Below are 18748 nucleotides of genomic sequence, written 5' to 3' on the forward strand. Positions count from 1 at the left end.
GCCCTGCTGACTTGTGGCAGGCACAAGTTGCTGGCATATGAGTTTGGCTGGGCTATTAGCTTTGATCCAAGTGTTGGAATTGGGCTAGGTGAACCTCTATTTGGGCTGTTGTAAGGCAAGGTTTCGGCAAAGTTTGATCATTGATTCATTACATTTTGTGTTTATTTATATAACCAATAGAGATAAAGAATCGGGTTAACTTACGGCAGTTTCCAAGATCCTTTTTGGAGTTAGGAGTGGCTTCACAAAGCGAGCCTGCAAAATTTTGTATTAAGCGGTTTTGAGAACGGGCTTTTCAAATCTCATTTTAGTTGTGGTGGTTGATTTGAAATTATTTAGGAGAAATGCCAAGGGAACTATGAGCCTAACTTGTGAAGGAAACAATGAGCCCAGAGCAATTAATTAATAACAAATGAGAATTAATTAATTAATTCTTTAAACCATATTCAAACAGTCACCTTGTTTTCACCGACAAGGTATTCTGAATTTGGAATTCACCCACGTGTTGTCTTGTGTTAGCTAAACCCCACTAAGTGGCGTCTGCTGATCTCTCTTGACTTTGACTGCCCGTCATTTTATCACTTCACCCACAGCCACATGAACCATGCTGTACTCACTTGAAAAAAATTATCATCATTTTATTTTCACCAGAGAGAGAGAGAGAATGGCTACTGGGTTACTGGAGGTTCATCTTGTTAATGCTAAAGGCCTTACTGACACCGATTTCTTAGGTACTTATTAATGGTTTCCTTTGATTATGCAATTTGATGTTCATAGTTTCAGTTTGTATGATGGATCATGAACATCCATTATTCATTTAAGATCAAAATGATGATATCAAGTGGTGAATAGTTGTTCTTCATAATTTGTAACATTCTAACTCAACTCGACAATGATGCCTTTGTTTTTTGTAGGTAATATTGATCCTTATGTTGTGATGCAATACAAAGGCCAAGAGCGCAAAAGTAGCGTGGCCCAAGGTTAGTTCAATTTACACAAGTACTCTTAATTTTGTCTCTCTAATATAAAGAGGGTGTGCTTGAATGTGTTTATGCTAAGCCTAAGCTGCTTCCAGATAGTCATATGTGATTTTTCTTTTCCTTTTCTAAATTAATCTGTGGTAGTGTTTGGGAGGAACAGAGAAAAGCATTTTTGGGTGGTTTTAGAAATGAAAATGGCACCCGGTTGATGGGCTACTGAAATTGATCTCTTCATTAGTGTTGTCCATTCAATATTTCTTAGTTTTTCCAGTGCAAGTAGAATACTAGTACAAATAAGAGTTGATAATTGCATTTCTAGCTTTAGTTTGGCATCAAACTTTCAGTCAAAAATGTGCAGGACAGGGCGGTATTCCTACCTGGAACGAAAAATTTACATTCAGGGTGGAGTATCCAGGAGGTGGTGGCCAGTACAAGCTCATTCTTAAAATTATGGACAAGGACACCTTCAGTCCCGATGATTTCCTTGGTGAAGCCACGTAAGACCATCTTATAGCCTTTATATGAACATCCTAACATTATTGACCAAAAAAAAAAGAACAAATAACTTATCATTCACCATGTTTCCATTTAAAGATTATGATTCACCTGCAGTATTTCATACCCTCAGATTTATATGATGGTAAATTATCTAATTAACATGTTTCTTTTATGTCACAACTCAAGGTGAACATTTTTTGTTGAGATTGTTGGGTATGATGAATGATTAAAGATGTAATTCATTAGCATCTGTTAATGCTAACTAAAGTTTTCTGATCAGGATGACTTACTAAATTCATGTATCTTAAGATTTCCAATATTTACTCTCTGTATATTTACATGATTGTTTTCTTAAGAGTATGCTTCATTTACATTGTATATATCTTTTGAGAAGTCGTTCTAATTTTCCCCAAGTACAAGTGGCAAAGGTAAGTCTTTTGCCTTAACTATAAGCAATTTTCATGAATCCTCAGTAGTTGGTCCTTGTCAGCTTTTATGAATTATAATTGAATTTGCTTGAAGCCACTATAATAGAAACTTAAATTTACAGATAAGATGCTGAAAGTAAGTTGAGCAGTTTAGAATTACTGTTACAGGCATCCTGACAGAAAACTATCTGTAGGCATGCCTTGACAGAAGCTGTGTTTCTCTCCTTCGGTAAACTGAATTGTATTGGATTGGTTTTCCACTTGTAGAATCTACATGGAGGATTTTTTGTCCATAGGAATGGAAAATGGAAGTGCCGAATTACATCCTCGCAAATATAACGTAGTTCAAGCTGATGGAACTTATTGTGGAGAGATTCAAGTCGGTCTCACTTTGACCCGCCAGGTAGCTTTAAATTTTGCTTGATCTTTGCTTCTCTATACGTTAAGCGGTTGGTCTGGCATGCATGATGCATTCACATATACTAGTTCCAATTCTATAGCTTAGTGGGATGCCTCTTCATACACTTCATATGGTTATTGGAGCAATAATAGACTTAGTAGTAATCTATATTGTGTGAAACGGGTACAAATGGTGTTCTAAATTAGACAGTATCCATGGCATTTTAATTAAGATGACCTGTAACTTGAGTCATTCATGTGGCATGATTTCTGATAGATTGCATCCGGAAATTAAAACAAATGAATGGCATTGTTTAGCTGTTGGGTTATTGATTGTTGCCTCATTTTTCTTTGGGTTGATATGATCGTTGCTTATTGAACAGTATGAGCAGGCAACTGAAAGGGACTTTGGAGGCTGGAAAGAAAGTGATGTGTCATAAGACTCTGATTGCTCCAATGAATGAGTTTAGTTAAATTGTGTAAAATTTGAAGGAGGATGTGCAACTCTTGTTAGGACTCCAGAATTGTTCATTTGCTCATATGATGTGGTGTGCTATCAAATTTCTTTAATTTCGGGTAATAGGATTTACCTACCTTCAATTCGCCAAAATAATTATATTAAAAAGTATTAAACTTATTTTGTCCTTTTAGCATTAGTTTTATTTGACAGAATGCGTCAATTATGTTTGCTCAATAAATTAGAGAAATTAATTAAAATGAGCAAAAATATTTTCATTTATACGTTTTTAAACCAACCATCGTATTTTTTACCTTGATAAGCAAACCAATATTTTTATTCTAATAATACATTTTTCTTACTTTGTTTAACTAATTTACTTTTGTAATATTCATTTTATTTTTACCATTATCTCTTTCTTCAACGTTCTTCTTCTAGCAACATTTTAATGATAACACATTTTAGTTGTTTTCTCTATTATTCATCATTATCATATAGTAAATAAGTTTCTTTTACGTTTCTTTTATATAAATAAAGAAAATTGTGAAGCCAATAACTTTTTTGGAAATAAAAAGTTAAAAACTTTAATGATGATCTTTGAGTGTTTGAATCTTTTTATAAATACTTACATTTGTATATTCAATAGTTTTGTTACCCATATCTAAATAAAAAAATCGGAGCTGATAAATTGTATAGTTTGCACTTGCGTGATTGGTGTTTGCGTTTGCGCTTTGCGGGGTTTGAGTTTGCGTTTTGAGGGGTTTGTGTGGTTTGCATTTGCGTGGTGCATTTTGCGTGATTGCGTGACATTGTGCAATTGGCAATGTTGCATGGCGCGATTTGTGCATAGTCAGTGCGGTTGGCGCAGTACGTGTAACATTTGTGCGCTTTGCCTATAAATTTGACCTATTTTCGTCTCTTCGATGGCTATACTCTATACTTTCAGCTAAACTTTACACTTTCAGACATTCATTAACATCGAAATTACGTCTTTATATACTATTCAAAACATTCATATGTATAAGTTGGCAAATTTAGGGTTTCACACTAAAAACCCTAGTCACCACCATAAACACCACAACCGACGCACATTTTAAAAAAAATATTTTTTTATTCAATCAATAATACCCAATATTCAATCATACCCACACTAGATTATTTACACCCGATCGATAAAAATGACATAAATCAAATAAATAAATGTAAATGGTAACTAACATGTAAAGTTATTGTCGATCTATTGTCACTTTATATATTTTGCTTATTATAGGATATTCGCCGATGATTTTTGCTTTATATTTTTTCAATTTTTGATTTTGGTCTTTTCTTTTCTGTTTTCAGTAAAAGTAACATTCAAAGTTTTTCATTTTGGATTTTACTTGTTTTTTCAATATAAGGATAAAATGGGTAAAAAAAACTTTTTTATCTTAGCGTAAAAACGTATAACAGACAGATTTTAATTAATTATCTCAATAAATTAAGTAATGAAGTCACATTATATATAAAAGCCAAATACTCCAATCAGCAGCCGTCTTAGCTCAGCGGTAGAGCGCGTGGCTTTTAACCACGTGGTCGTGGGTTCGATCCCCACAGACGGCGCTATTTTTTAAATTCTCTTATTTTATTTGATTTTTATTATAATCTAGGTTTTCCCATATCTTTTGACTTTGTTCTTGTAATATATTTTTAATTTATCGATATAATTTTTTTTCATTTTTAATTTGTTCCAGTTATTTTTATTTTTTCTACAATATAAAATATATTTAATATACTTATATATTCTTTTTTGTTTTAATTTCATCACATTCTAATATTAGTTTATTGATATGAATAGATTTTTAAGATAATTAAATTTCTTTAATAGAAGGTGTTAAATGGGTTAGATTGACCCATGACATTGGCATGATTCTTTTGAGATGAGCCTAAGTGGTTTCAGATTGGTCTGGTATAATCTAACACTATAGTGTTTTATTTTTAAAATTTTTTTGATGGGTTAATCTATCCAAAACGATTCATTATTTTAATGAGTCAAAATATTTAAAAAATTAATTTTATATAATTAAAGCATAAAAAGTTTATATTTTGAGTCGACCCGTGGATCAACTTACTAAGGGTTCATGAAAACATGACTAAAATTTTGTCAAACTGACCCAACACGAAAGATCACCAAGTGATAAGCCTTGGCTTGGCCTAATATATGTGTCTGATGGGTCATGCTGAGATTGACCAAATCCACTCCAAGATTGATCCGCCCGGCCCACTGCCACCCCTAATCATAGTTGTAAAAACTAAAAAGACTTCTTACAAATCTTACAGGTACGATCAAAGGCTTTAAATAGTAAGAAAATCAAGGGAAGTTTCCGCCAGAAAAAGTGAAATATAGCTCAAAATGGCCAACAAAAATTCCCGAATGTCATAAAGCCTTGTTTGGCGTCTTGGAAAAAAAGTTGGTAAGTCATAATACAACTGTTCATGGGATTCACGTCCCCTCATCTCAAGTCACCTCTTACTCAACTTCATGTGATGGCCATGCACTAACTCTCATTTCCACACCCACCTCAAGCTCACACCTTCCTATTCTTCCACCGCTAAAAAACCACTTTTTCTCATGAATTTTACTGCTGCCGCTTTCCATTTTATTCAACTCTTGCTTTAACTTCCTTTAATGGCACCCACGATCCTTCACATTAACATCTCCCACTTTGTCCCTGTGGTTGTTGTCATTGCCATGCTTAAAGATCATTGTTGTCTTCTTTAGATTTTGTTCTCGTGATGACGAAATTTGAAGACTTCTTGATGCAGCAAAGTGATGAGAAGCAGGAAAGAACTGAGCTTGAAGAAGAGGTTGAGAAATTGCAAGATGAATTAGATGGAGAATTGACGCTTAACAAAGTTTTGCAGTGTGCACTTGATGGGCCTGTTATTTCACATCCTCTTCTTTCCTCACTGCTTCCACCTCAGGTAGGAGGCCTACTACGGTGATAATGTTACAATGAATGAGTAAACTGACTATGCAAATTATGCAGGTTCATGCGCTTCTTTCAGAGTTGGCAATGGTGGAGGAAGAAATAGTGTGGCTTGAGAGGAAAGTTGAAGAAATGAAAATGAGACTGTATCATGAAAAGAAATTGACTAAGGAATGGCGATTGCTGAGGTCAGAGGCAGAGAAGCAACAGAGGAGGCTGCAGCGGGCTAATCACTTGTTATGTAGGCCCGAAAATTCATCCATGCTCAATAAAGATCTCCAAGTTGGAACCAGGTCTCAAAACTATGATGAATTTTCAACAAGAAGAATGAAAAGTAGAAGGGCTTCTGTGGGTTCTGAAATAGAGATCTTAAGCATGTCTTCTACAGCTTCCCCCGGTAAGTTTGATGTTCTAACGTAAAATAAATCTAGTTACTTAGGATAAGAATCAGAAAGAAAAACGATTATAACTCTGTTTATTTGCTTTGTGTTTTGGATGTGATGAATAATAGAAATTTATGAGAAATCGAAGGGGCATACAAGTAGAATCCCAAAACATTGTTCCATTGATAAAACAGGCAATGAGAACCCAAATTCACTTTCAGAAGAACTGATCAAATGCCTAATAGGCATATTTCTAGACATGAACCAGGCGGCTCAAGACACAGAAGGATCTGCCATTGTGCCAAAACTTAGCCTCTCCTGCATGAATTCAAAAGGCTTCATATCAAAAAATGCATCAAGTCTTGATCCTTATGGCATATTACCAGATTTAGATGGTAGCATCAGAGACATAGGTCCATACAAGAACCTCATCCAAATCACAAGAAGCTCATTAGACATCAATCGATTCACAGAATGTTTATCCGCAGTCAGAAAATTAAGGTTGCTTCCAGGTTCTCTGATGCAATGTGATAATTTAAACAGCAATAGTTTACATTGAGTTACCTTATGTTTCTTCCATTTGTTCTCTTTCAGGGTTTTGATGCATAAATTATCCAATGTGGACTTGACATTCTTGACATACAAGCAGAAGCTAGCATTTTGGATCAACATCTACAATAGCTGCATAATGCATGTACTGTAAGACATCTTAAGCCTCTTTAAATGAAACATCACTACCTTATTCAGAAACTTACTCTCTTCACATTTCTTCGAAATTCAGGCGTTTTTAGAGCATGGGTTGCCTTCTACACAGGAGAAATTACTCGCACTTATGAACAAGGTTCACATGCTGATTAATCAACCTTATGAATTTGCATGAACGATTTCCAAATCATTCGTTGATCAACATAACATTATTTTGATCCAGGCTGCACTAAATGTAGGCGGTATAGTACTGAATGCACTGGCAATTGAGCACTTCATTCTTCGACATCCATGTGAATCAGCTTCTGTAAGTAAAACATTTAAATGTTAGTTACTTCTTAAACATCATATTCAGAATTTTTTTTTACTTTGTTATCAGGTGCCACTAAAAATTCTAGTAGTCTTCTTTGTAAAATTACTGATAAATTTGGTTTTCATTATTGCATATAGGAACCCACATACCAGAAGGAAATGCTGCTAAGGCATGCATATGGTTTGGGGTATCCAGAGCCAAATTTGACATTTGCTCTTTGCAGAGGCAGTTGGTCCTCTCCGGCCGTAAGCTCATAACACTCATGTGTTAATATAACATTTAAAAGTGTTTTTTGAAGAGTTTTTGCTTCATTTTTTTGTATGCAGTTGAGAGTGTATACTCCAAAGGAAGTAGTGAATGAACTGGAAAGGGCAAAAGTGGAGTATTTGGAAGCTTCAGTGGGAGTTACAAATAAGAGAAAGATTGTGGTTCCAAAACTTCTGCAGTGGCACATGAAAGACTTTGCAGACGATATAGACTCACTGCTGGAATGGATTTACAGTCAATTGCCACGTTCTGGGTCACTGAAAAGATTGATGATGGAGTGCCTAAATGGAGAAGTTAAAAGTCCTTCAACAAAAATTATTGAAACCCAACCTTACGAATTTGAGTTCCGGTACCTACTGCCCCTGTAAATGATTTGGAAAACAACCCGAAAAATGGCATCATCAGTTACACCTGCGAAAACAAGTGTAGCTTTAGCTTGATCATTATCCTTCACAATTGTTCGACAAATTTGTCATAAGTTCCAGCGACTTTGTAATTTGATGTGTTCAACATAAATGAAACTATCAGTCATAATTTGACGTATAAAGAGAAGTAGACCAAGGACTACCCCGTACTTTAGGCACAGAAAATTGACACCAAGGAAATTAAATAGAGAGGAAGATTCAATAAGAATTAGAAAACACTACCCAAAAACAAAGATGCCTGAGAATTTCTAAATAACATTACAATTAAACACATGAAAATCATCTGGAATAGTCAGAACGGCCACCAAATCTTAACATCGACACCAATAATATATTCAAGTTTTGGCTGGCTTGGTTGCTCGCTTTCAATTGGGATGATTGACAATTCCCCGGTTCTCACACTTAATTCCAGTTACATGGGGTCAGAAGGCTCAGCTAAAAAATTCACAATTCTGTTTAGCAGATTTAAGCCAAATACAGTTTCTTCACAGTTGACTTTAACAGACACATTCAGTGGTTCAGAACATTTTCCTTCAACAGCAAGGGTAATCAAGCAAGTAATTGAGTTGCTCAAGATCTCACTGCTGAACCGTAAGCGCAAACCCGATGCATCATCAAGGTTGGCAGAAACTGGCATGTCAACAGATACAAGAACAACATTTGCATTGCTGAGCATCTTCAATGCAAGGCTCTCACATAGTACAAGAAATTTGTCTTTCACTAATAAACCCTCGCCCTTGTCCTCGCTCAGCACTCTAATGTGATCAATGAACGTGCAGCTGTTGTACAAATACAACAAATGCAATTTAGTTAGCCAAAATATTTAAAAAAAAAAAAAAAAACTTAAATTAGAAAACATAATTTAAAATCCATTATCATTCAATTTGAAAAGCCCATATGTGACAGGAACAGCTAAAAGGTTCATTCCTTTGCTAAACAGAGAGTATTTCATTATTATTTAATCTTAGGGCACATTCCAAAGCAGAGATCAACCATAAGGACCTATACTGATGATAGCATTGCCCAACATATTAACTTTCTAGTAATGTGACCAATGAACTATTGATTTACCAAATCAACATCTAGAACTTCGGTACCAACATAAAGACGCAATCCAAACAAAATCTAACTGATTAGATGGCTTATATCAAGCACAACATTACAACTTTTGTAAATTTCATCCACTACTTATCAATAGCCCATAAACAAAAAATACAACAATGACTAAACAACACAAGTGACAACCAGATTCAAGAAGATATAATACCAAGTTTGCAAAATAATTCCCATAAAATAATCCATAGAAAAGAAAAACAACAATTGTTACTCTGGAACCCCCTTAAATGTTTGTGAAGAAGAACAATGACAACATTTTGTTATCAAAAGTGACTAACCTCCTAGCATACTCAAACATTCCTGGGAGACGAGATTCCTTGTATATGAAGGTTTCCATATCCATTGGTAGTGGTTTTATGAAATATCCAATGTCAGGCCGCAACTTAACGGGAATCTTCTTGCCATTACAACTTAATGTCAACTTCAGCGGCAATAGATGATGATGGAAGCGAACCTGGAGAATCCTGTTTGTTATCTGACCAGGTTCCAGAGAGATAATCTCCTCCATAGGAACTATTGTTGGCACATCACTGTGAGATGTCAAGGAGCATAATACAGGAAACTGGTTAAGATCATAGAAGCACCATAAACTCATAATACATTCAAAGAGAATGATAGTGCATTAAGAATTAAAATATGTTCTAACTAAGAAAGAAATACAAATGAACTTGAGCGTATCACTTTAAGTCAGTCATGTAGACACAAACCAATCCCCGCCCCCCAACTTGCTAAAAAATACATCTAACTTTAGACTTCAACAGACATTATTTAGATTCACTCTAATGTCATCAAAATGTAAGGCACTGATAAAAGTCACGATATTGCTTCCCTTTTCTTGAACTATTAATATGCTTTACGTTTAGAAGACTCTACTCAGACTTTAATGATCTCCACATGTTTTTGGGCATGGGCTGCAAAATCCCACCCAAAAGAAGAAAAATGCTCATCACTAAAGCTAAACGAATGTCATAGATGACATGAAAAATATCTATGGGACCTGGGTATAGACAGCTTCTTTAACAACAAAGTTGGACCAAGAACACACAGACAAGTAACAGACAACTTTCATTGGTAAGCATAGATTAAAATCACCTTTCAGCCATAGCCAATGCTTGGTCAACAGAATCAAAGGCTTTGTTAGATTCATCGCCCACCAAATTAATGGCCAACATGGACTCAGAAGAACAGTTCTGAAAGAAAACCTCTAGACATACAAGTGAAGGCGATATGGTTGAAATTTCAGAAGAAAATGAATAATCCAACTTCATGCCATTTCCATTTGCTGGGTCTAAGAGGGTATAGCTTTTAGCTTTGACCTGACGCCCAACATTTCCAATTGATATTCTTGCAGCCGATCTACGGACTTGACTCTTTTCAGATGTGCTTGGATTTGATGAACCAGGATGCTCATCTAACCATGATTCAAGAGCTTTCTTCACCATCAAGTCTCCCAAGTCAGTAGAGTAAGACTGAGAAGCTCCATTCTGACTGTTACTAGCATTACCAACATCTGAAATCTGAATCAATGGATGAGTGTTGAAATCACCTTCGCTGGCAGAATCATCACTGTCATCATGATCACTTGAGCCAGTTAAAGACTGATGAGAATCATAGTTTGAAGCACTTTCCTCATCCAAAGATCCAGATGTGTTAGGATCATCAGTCCCATTAGAATCACTGTATGTGACTTCCTCCCCTAACGCAGTTGTTCCCTTATTTGAGTTTGAGAAGTGACTGAGCTCATCACAGGGCAAACTACAGGGTTTTGGAAGAGGTTCATACCCAGGAGCTGCATGAAGAACTATTTGGGAAAGAGATCCAGGAAGATAAAACCGGTCATTAATTGGTTCAGATGCAGCTTCTTTTGTTTGTTTCCTAAAAAAGCATTCAGCAAGCAAATGTGAAAGGTCTTTCATTTGGGGAAGAGAATTTGTTTGCTCCTCCAGCCCTTGAGAGCTAAAATTGTGTGAAAAAAGTTTCTTAAAGAACCGAGCTCGGTCACGAAGATCATAGTTCAGGTCACTCTCAGCCAGTTCAATCAGATAGCTGAAAAGTCTTTTAAATGTACACAAATCTTCACCTTTAGCACATGATAGGACCTGTAAAAAAAAAAAAGCTGATTGAAGACATTGTTCTCCAGAACCAAGAGGAAGTAGTAAAAGAATCATTCATCTGCAATAAAGCTAATGAGAATACATTGATATTTATATGAACAGATCTTGTAACCATAATTTCAATGCCGCTTCCTGAATTAAACATATCTTTGTAATCATCTAATCATATATTCTGCTTTTCGGGGAAGGATGGTATTTTTTCAAGTAAACACTCCATTACATTAATTCAACTTCAGAAATTAATTAAGAAAATAATTTCTAACTGCAGGAAGAGTTTGCCTTCACTGCACCAGAAGCCACTGATGTATTTTACTTTCTTAGCAGAACCACAGAATTTAAATCATGAATTCCACAGCTATCCTATTATTGGAAGAATAAAAAGAATGGTTGGATTGAGGAGAGGCAGAAGAAGATTGTTACATGGGTATTTCAGACAGTCTTTGGCTGATTGGGAGGAAAGACACCTTTTAGGAGGAGTTGGCACCTCTTGTTGCCAACAGTATTTTCTTTTGATATTAATAAATATATGCGCTAGGTCCCTAAAATATCCTCACAGAATAGATCCATTTTTCTATTTTACACTTCTAACTGACTTTTAAAGGTACAAAGTACAAACTATAATCAGATGATCAAAACTCTCTAGTATTTCAACCGAAACTTTTTAAGTTCAACTTTCCTGATAAATCAGATTCCTGCGTTGTTAGAGTACCTTAATAAAAGTATTGAGAATCTGAAGCTTTGTTTCTGATGCCTCCTTTGAAAAGCACCAAGCAAGATACTTGAGTACTGTGGCTAACATCTTTGGAATTATGTTCCCTACAGAATTGTACTCTCCCACCATCCAAATAATCATAGCACGTGCAGCAGGAACCTTGATTGAATCCAATCTACGGACCAACTGAATAATAACCTATAAATATAGAAATAATCAATTGTATAATGCATTAAAAAAACATTAAATCATCACAAAGAAGGCTATAATGATCACACATATATATAACTTATACATCCAAAGTAAAGATCAAACCAATTCCAGTATACAAAACCTCCTCTTATAACATCTTCTAAAGGATCTAATCAAGATTGATCCCGCCTGAGGTACATATGTAGTATTCATTCAGATGAATTCAAACCATTTATAGTAATTTTAAATTTCACAACAAAATGAACAAAAAGTAGAAGGCACATTACAATAGAATCTTAATTTCATGAAAATTTATATCCATAGAGCAGATATTTGCCCTATTAGTGAAACCAGTACATTTGATGTATTTTCAACACTTTGGAGTATCTAAGGAATCAAATATAATAAGAGGGAAGAGGAATCTGAAAATGCATACAACAACTTAAGAGATGTATGACAAGATGAGAATACCTTCTCATGAGAGGCTGGATGTCGCTTTATGATTGATTTAATGGACATGATTGTTTGAATTAAAACACTTGCACCTTCATTTGCAGACCCACCATCACTAGACAAAAATTCTGCAAGGTTCACAGCTAGTTTAGGAAAACAAGGAAACAGATCTAGTAGAAGAGCAAGAAGAAATAAAGAGCTGAGGACAGACCCTCTCTAGTTAGAGCTAAAAGCCCATCCACACATGTGTTTGCCATTTTTGGAAGTCGTTGTGCACATAAGCCTATAGCAGCAACAGTATCAGCAGCAAATCTCCGGTCTGGATCTCTAATATAATCCTAGCAACAGTCTGAAAGATAAGCATCACTCCATGCATTTAAAATATGTGATAGCATTTATGTCTTTATGTGCATGTCATTTGTGAGGATGTGTCTGCAGCAAAACATACATGCACAGGAACAAGTGGTGTGTACATAAACACAATTCTAGGAATTGTTCAACCAACTTTGCCTTCAGTCCTAACCAATTTCACATGTATAATTATTCCCTATGGATAGACCTTGCACCTCCGTCCACTCCCATCTCATTATTCAACCTATTTTTAACTCCTGTGATTCAACCTATCTTCAACTACTAGCCTCTACTAAAATTGAAGGATGCTTCCACTTGTCTTTGAATTTTTTAGAAACTTTATAAAGAATTTCCAAACAGTATACAAATATTTATTTCTTGAAATGTGAAAGAACAACCATGGAAAAGGAATATGGTACCTGAAACTCTCTAAAAATGGATGTAATGGATGACTCAGTAACAATAGAAGACAGTATCTCAAGTTTCAATGCCTTAACTTGATGTGAATCAGAAGAAACTATGAAGAAGTCTTCATAGTGCGGCACAAAGACGTTAGGCATTGCTTTAGAAAACACTTGAATGTTGCAGAGGACCTGCAAAGATGAACTTGCATAACCATCCTTAACAGTAACCAACTATGAAGTGAGAATACAACAACAAAGTGGTTTGACCAAAATACACATCTGATTTGGATAATGCAAAAATGCGTACAACAATCATCTGCATATTAGTATGATTGCACAAAAGACAAAGCCATTTCAAAACAACATCAGCCGATAGAGACATTACTAGCTTCAACAAGCAAGAATTTCAGATTCTTACAAGTATCATACTCAAAACAAAAGCAATATCTCAACCATTTCTGGTGATTCACCGTTACAATCTCAAAAACTGATATTTTCAGAAAGAATCATTTCCTTTTTCAGAAATTACTCATCATTTTTTTTCTAAGCTTTGATTTAAATGGAATGCTATCTTACGGCTTGTCAAAATGATAACTAAGCAAAAACTAACAATGCAAAGAGCAAGAGAATTTTTTTTCCTTTTTGGTTATAAACAGGAAACAGACTTATTAACAACGTATAACACATCACAAATCAGAGCCAGAAAATCCCATCACCAGGTATATGTATAATCCATATGCACATACCAGCACAAAAACTAGAAAGTAAGCTGCACTTGTTATATATTACCCAAATAAATAACACAATACCACATATTTTGAGGCATTAGATGATCTGAGGACAAACAAGAGTGGCTTAACAATTCTCTTGACATCCTCCCTTGGAGCCATAATCCAGTGTACACCAGCTGCTGCAAGCACCACAGCACTATTGTGACTCCATAGCAATGGTAATGTGCTCTGGAGTAGAATCTTCACATCATCATTACTCTTGCTAGATGTAAATTGTGCTCCATTTATATCGGAGGAACTCCTGTTGCTGTTACTTGATCGTGTTATGTATTCATCCAGTCCTTCAATATATGACCTTGAGACCATAGTTGCTAATTCAGAGACATTTACCCTACTTATGTCACCACTATCCTTTATAGCAAAATTTCCATCTGAATCATCCTTTCCAGAGTGAGAATTCTCCTTATGATGAACAGAAAACATAATTGATTCTTTTACAAGCCCATGTCTTGCTATTACATGACGGAGAAGGATCCCAATCAAGATTATCTGACCCCACTCTTCCACATCAGGAAGGATATGACATAATTTTTTATAGTTTCTACCAATCAAAGAGAAATTATTGGGACAAACAGAAGCAAAGGCAGCGGCAGCAGCCCCAACTACTCCAGGGGAATGATCAGTTAGTAAAATTCCAACAATCTGCATAGGCCAAAGATCTCAATTGAGGAACCAAAATTAGCCTTTGAGATATGTAAAAATATAGTATAGAGTTGCTTTTTACCAGGTTATATAACAATGACATTTAAGGCAATGCTTCCTATCAAGCAGAGGGGACTCTAATAAATCTATGAATGCATGTCAGAAATTCTTAATTCCAAGATGAAATTTCAGTATGCAGAAATGAAATATATTTAGGAGATGATTAAAAAAAATATGACTGATTTGGGCTGAGTTTCTATGAATTATCACAATCTGTAGTTGTGCTTACGAGAACTGCTGCATTTTTTTTTGAAAACAAGTACATTTCTTAGCAGGGTAAGGCTTGATGCATGCACTCAAGACTTGCATATGAGCTTCTATGACAACTTCCTAATACTTCCAAAAAATGAGATATAACAATATTAATATCAGAAATGCATGTGCAGTTTAGCTTGAAAATCAAGAAGAATGAGAAGTATATTTCATGAATAATAAAGTAAAACTACCCAATCTATTTCACAGGGTAAAATTGTAAAGGGATTTACTTTTCAAAGAATAATAGAAATAGACAACCATGACATCTAAATCATAGAAAAATGTCCACTGTAAAAAAGGTTGGCAATAAAAAATAAGGTATCAGCTAGTAATTATAGAACATCACTGACAACAAAATCTAGGTTAATTAATACCTCTTCAATTGCAGAGGTATGTTCCTCAAGGTGCAAATCATGCAATTTGGGAAGAGCATTGGCAGCACATTTTCTGACATAAACAGATGGATCTCTAGCACACTTGCCCACAGCCACCAGAACAAGAGATGCAATTACATGTAAACGAATTCCAGCCATGGTACGAAGTGCCCATGCCCTTACTAATGGATTTGGATCCCCCAAATCCTTCTGGAAACAATTGATAGATAACAATGCTTCATTTGGACGCCTAGAAATCAAAGACAGAGGATGAAATCGATTCTATGCACCATACACCATGTACATGAAAAAAAAAATAATTCACCATCTATCCTCAAACACAATGGAAAGGAAAGATTCTTGGATTTAATCTTCAGGAGCCAAATCCAAATGTCTTATCCTATCAAATCCTTGAGTTTCTGATTGCTTATACAGTATTATTTCACTAACTTCTAGAAAGACAGGTAAAAGAATATAACAATTATAATCAACCAGCAAGAAGTTGCACTGGAGTGCACCTATTCGCCACTCTATCATTCAAGCTTGAATTTCTAATTGAAATAACCTGAATTACAAGATATGACATGGCCTCCAACATGGAAAATCCTTGAAAAAGCAAAAATTCAGTTTGTTATTAGACATATTACTCCAAAGGAACCATCCAGGCATAAAGTACATGCCTTTATTTATAAGGTTGGGATATTATGACTAGAACTTTTAAATCACAACTGTTTGTTCATCACAATGCATGGTTCAAATAGTGGATATAAAAGTAAAACACTAGCATTTGATATTGCAAACACAACTCTTTTAAGCACTTGAATGTAATAGTATGAGTTAACTCCTAACATGATGCAATCATGCAAGGAGGTAAAAAAAAAAAAAGAACTGTTGGAATACTAAGACATAAGGTTTGTGGCATACTTCTCAGCATAATGCAGGAGGTACAAGTAAACCAGCTTCTTTACTTCCAGTGACTGAGATGCCACATTTTTTACGACCTGCAATATCATTGATCAAAAGTTTAAAGGAAAAAAAAAAAGAGGAAATTCCATACATATGATAATGATCATATGCTGAATTAACAATCCACCAATTAATCCTGACACAAACTCAAATAGGTTGCAAATAGCATTCTACGTGTTTTAAATCTAGAAATTGACATAAAACACAATTCAAACTCAAGCTTATTGAAAATCTGAATAAACAAAAAGAATCAACTTGAAACTAATTAAAATTGTTGTATTTCCAGCAGCTCCTATGCAATTACGAAATCAATTTTTTCATGTCTTTTGTTCATTAATACTTTTTTTACACGTCATCGGCAATAGAGCGAAAAACGAAATTAAAGCAACAGTAAAAATTGGAACCTGAGGAAAGAAGTTGGAGACATCGAAGCCCTGAGCAATGAGCGCGAGGAGTCGCTTCAGAGCCTCGCACTTCTCTGAATCAAATCTGCTGTCAAGTAACGGCGCGATGTTAACATCTTCCGGATCGTCGTACAAGTGAGCGTCCGTACCTATCCGGAACACTATTGTCGATGCCTTGCTTAACGTGTCTGCTGTAGTGCCAAAATTAGGAAACATTATATAATAATTTACTTCTGTCTTATAATTCTGATCGACTGAAAGATAGAAGTTTGTTGGTTTCTCCTGAAGATGGACTGAGTTAACTGCGAAGAGTTTGCAGCAGAAGCTAGCTGGAGATGGGGACCGTTTGGTAGGTTGGAAAACCGAGCTCTCGTTGGAGAAAGAATTGAACCTTGAACAGGTTTGGGAGAATCTCATTCGAGATTAGTTAACATATTCATTTAATTAAAACACACGTAATTTAAGACTCAATGTGGTTATTTTTCATATATATGTAGTGGTCATTTTTCATAATTAATATCTAATAACCTTTCTCCTCTTCTTTGGACTTTACCCGTCAGGGCCGTCACTGTCTAAAATTCATCAACTTTCTCACTCTCTCTCTTACTGGGCAGAATCTTAATTATGAACCGTATATATATTTGACTTTAAATTTTAAAATCTTTTTCATCCATTTAACCATTCAACTTTTCAAAAGTAACTCAAATTAACAAAATTTTAAATTAACATGATTTGTTCTCATTTATTGATTGTAAATTTCATGATATGACTTTGATTGTACAACAAAGATGTCAAACAATCTACAAATTGTATACTGTACATTGCTCTGGCATCTTTGGTCTCTCTCTTTTTTTAATCTACCCCACTTACCTATGAAGAGCTTTGACTCTATCAAGAGAAACTGTGGTGGTAACGCTTGTAATTTTATCTAGAGTTGACCATCCAACTATGTAGGAAGACTCACCTTATCCATTATAATTACATGTGTCTTCGATTCCTGTTGATTTATAAGGAAACCAAGTGTCAACAGCTCTTAACCGTGGTGTACTCTTTCCTTTGTCTTTCTTCCCTTCCTTGTTGAATTTCTGGTGCTTTCCCTCATTTTTTGCCTTCTTTTTGTCATGGCTCAGCGACGATCCGAATTTGAAGTCAACAAGACTATTAGCACCCGCAATAGCATTGAAAATTTATATCGAGCAACGGCTTCGTGACATTAAGGATGTCATGATAATTAAAAAAGTAAAAAATATACATAATAATTAAGATAAAAAAATATGATTTATTTATAATATATAAGCACTGCAATTTCTATAACGTGGCTTGTTTAACTATTTAGAAGTTCATATTTATGAGTATATTATTTAATTTTAAGAAGGTGTTATGATGTAATTTGTATTAATAAAATTATATATACATATTTTTCATACATAAATATATACACATATGGATTTATTATCAAGTAATTGAGCGAATTTAAATTAGTGATAAAGTAATGTATAATCATATTATGAGACATCTATATATGTATATATTTGTATATAAAAAATATATACACATAGCATTGTTTAATTTGTATAATGATTATAGAAGAATGTGTTGAAAAGAACATGAATGACTAGAGATCTTTATTAAGAGGTTTTGTGTTTTTGTGAGGGATTTTTCATATTTTTTCGGATATCTTAAATCTTATTTCTCTCTGCATAAGACTAAGAAGGGGAGAGAGACTACCAAAGTATGGTGATATGTCAAAAAAACTTCATCGCCAATGATGACATCAGATTTGATATTGGGAATTAAAAACTAAACCCTAAGGGAGAAATATTATTTTTTAAAACTTAGTATAGGGAAAAATAGTTAATTTTTAGGATTTAAGGGAAAAAATAAATAAAATTTTAAAGAATTAGAATTCTGTTAATTTTAACCATTTATAAGTGAGTAAATGAAATTTTTAAAGTTAACGAAAAAAACTTAAGATAACAATATATTTTGAGTGTCATTTGGCCTTTTGAATAATAAAAAACTTTAAGTGGCGGGGGGAGTGGGGAATATCATTTTTTTGAATAATACACTCTTTTATCAAATTTTGGTTATCT

General features: G+C 34.7%; 3 protein-coding genes and 1 non-coding gene across 4 annotated transcripts; 3 read left to right on the plus strand and 1 right to left on the minus strand.

The window, feature by feature from the left end:
* Positions 1–573: 573 nt before the first annotated feature.
* Positions 574–2942, plus strand: LOC123192434 (16 kDa phloem protein 1). The gene is made up of 5 exons (XM_044604984.1): positions 574–731; positions 915–980; positions 1339–1477; positions 2174–2309; positions 2689–2942. The coding sequence occupies exons 1-5, from the start codon at positions 605–607 to the stop codon at positions 2743–2745; spliced, it is 525 nt and encodes a 174-aa protein (XP_044460919.1). The 5' UTR covers positions 574–604; the 3' UTR covers positions 2746–2942.
* A 1347-nt stretch (positions 2943–4289) lies between these two features.
* On the plus strand, positions 4290–4361 carry TRNAK-UUU. Its single transcript has one exon. It is a non-coding gene; the product is annotated as a tRNA-Lys (tRNA).
* A 1058-nt stretch (positions 4362–5419) lies between these two features.
* LOC123192984 lies at positions 5420–7939 on the plus strand. Its single transcript, XM_044605727.1, has 8 exons — positions 5420–5723; positions 5789–6125; positions 6240–6612; positions 6706–6805; positions 6893–6952; positions 7040–7123; positions 7267–7374; positions 7456–7939. Exons 1-8 carry the CDS (start codon positions 5535–5537, stop codon positions 7762–7764), a joined length of 1560 nt encoding a protein of 519 aa, XP_044461662.1. The 5' UTR covers positions 5420–5534; the 3' UTR covers positions 7765–7939.
* Positions 7940–8001: 62 nt separating this feature from the next.
* Positions 8002–17079, minus strand: LOC123192983 (AP3-complex subunit beta-A). Its single transcript, XM_044605726.1, has 11 exons — positions 16656–17079; positions 16210–16286; positions 15286–15535; positions 13973–14596; positions 13179–13352; positions 12620–12746; positions 12427–12536; positions 11761–11961; positions 10030–11036; positions 9216–9467; positions 8002–8600 (listed from the first exon to the last, which is right to left on the minus strand). The coding sequence occupies exons 1-11, from the start codon at positions 17070–17072 to the stop codon at positions 8234–8236; spliced, it is 3606 nt and encodes a 1201-aa protein (XP_044461661.1). The 5' UTR covers positions 17073–17079; the 3' UTR covers positions 8002–8233.
* Between the last annotated feature and the right edge of the window lie 1669 nt (positions 17080–18748).

Source organism: Mangifera indica, chromosome 12 (genome assembly GCF_011075055.1).
Source record: "Mangifera indica cultivar Alphonso chromosome 12, CATAS_Mindica_2.1, whole genome shotgun sequence".
NCBI classification, from domain to species: domain Eukaryota; kingdom Viridiplantae; phylum Streptophyta; class Magnoliopsida; order Sapindales; family Anacardiaceae; genus Mangifera; species Mangifera indica.

Excerpts from the sequence above, each read along its gene's own strand:
- LOC123192434 (XM_044604984.1), top strand. The coding sequence starts at position 605 with ATGCTGTACTCACTTGAAAAAAATTATCATCATTTTATTTTCACCAGA. Across the intron at positions 732-914 it reads TACTGACACCGATTTCTTAG|GTAATATTGATCCTTATGTT; the intron begins GTACTTATTAAT and ends TGTTTTTTGTAG. Across the intron at positions 981-1,338 it reads CAAAAGTAGCGTGGCCCAAG|GACAGGGCGGTATTCCTACC; the intron begins GTTAGTTCAATT and ends AAAAATGTGCAG.
- LOC123192984 (XM_044605727.1), top strand. The coding sequence starts at position 5,535 with ATGACGAAATTTGAAGACTTCTTGATGCAGCAAAGTGATGAGAAGCAG. Across the intron at positions 6,126-6,239 it reads GTCTTCTACAGCTTCCCCCG|AAATTTATGAGAAATCGAAG; the intron begins GTAAGTTTGATG and ends GATGAATAATAG. Across the intron at positions 7,375-7,455 it reads GCAGTTGGTCCTCTCCGGCC|TTGAGAGTGTATACTCCAAA; the intron begins GTAAGCTCATAA and ends TTTTGTATGCAG.
- LOC123192983 (XM_044605726.1), bottom strand. The coding sequence starts at position 17,072 with ATGAGATTCTCCCAAACCTGTTCAAGGTTCAATTCTTTCTCCAACGAG. Across the intron at positions 13,353-13,972 it reads CTAATGCCTCAAAATATGTG|GTCCTCTGCAACATTCAAGT; the intron begins GTATTGTGTTAT and ends TCATCTTTGCAG. Across the intron at positions 12,537-12,619 it reads TTTAGCTCTAACTAGAGAGG|AATTTTTGTCTAGTGATGGT; the intron begins GTCTGTCCTCAG and ends TGAACCTTGCAG.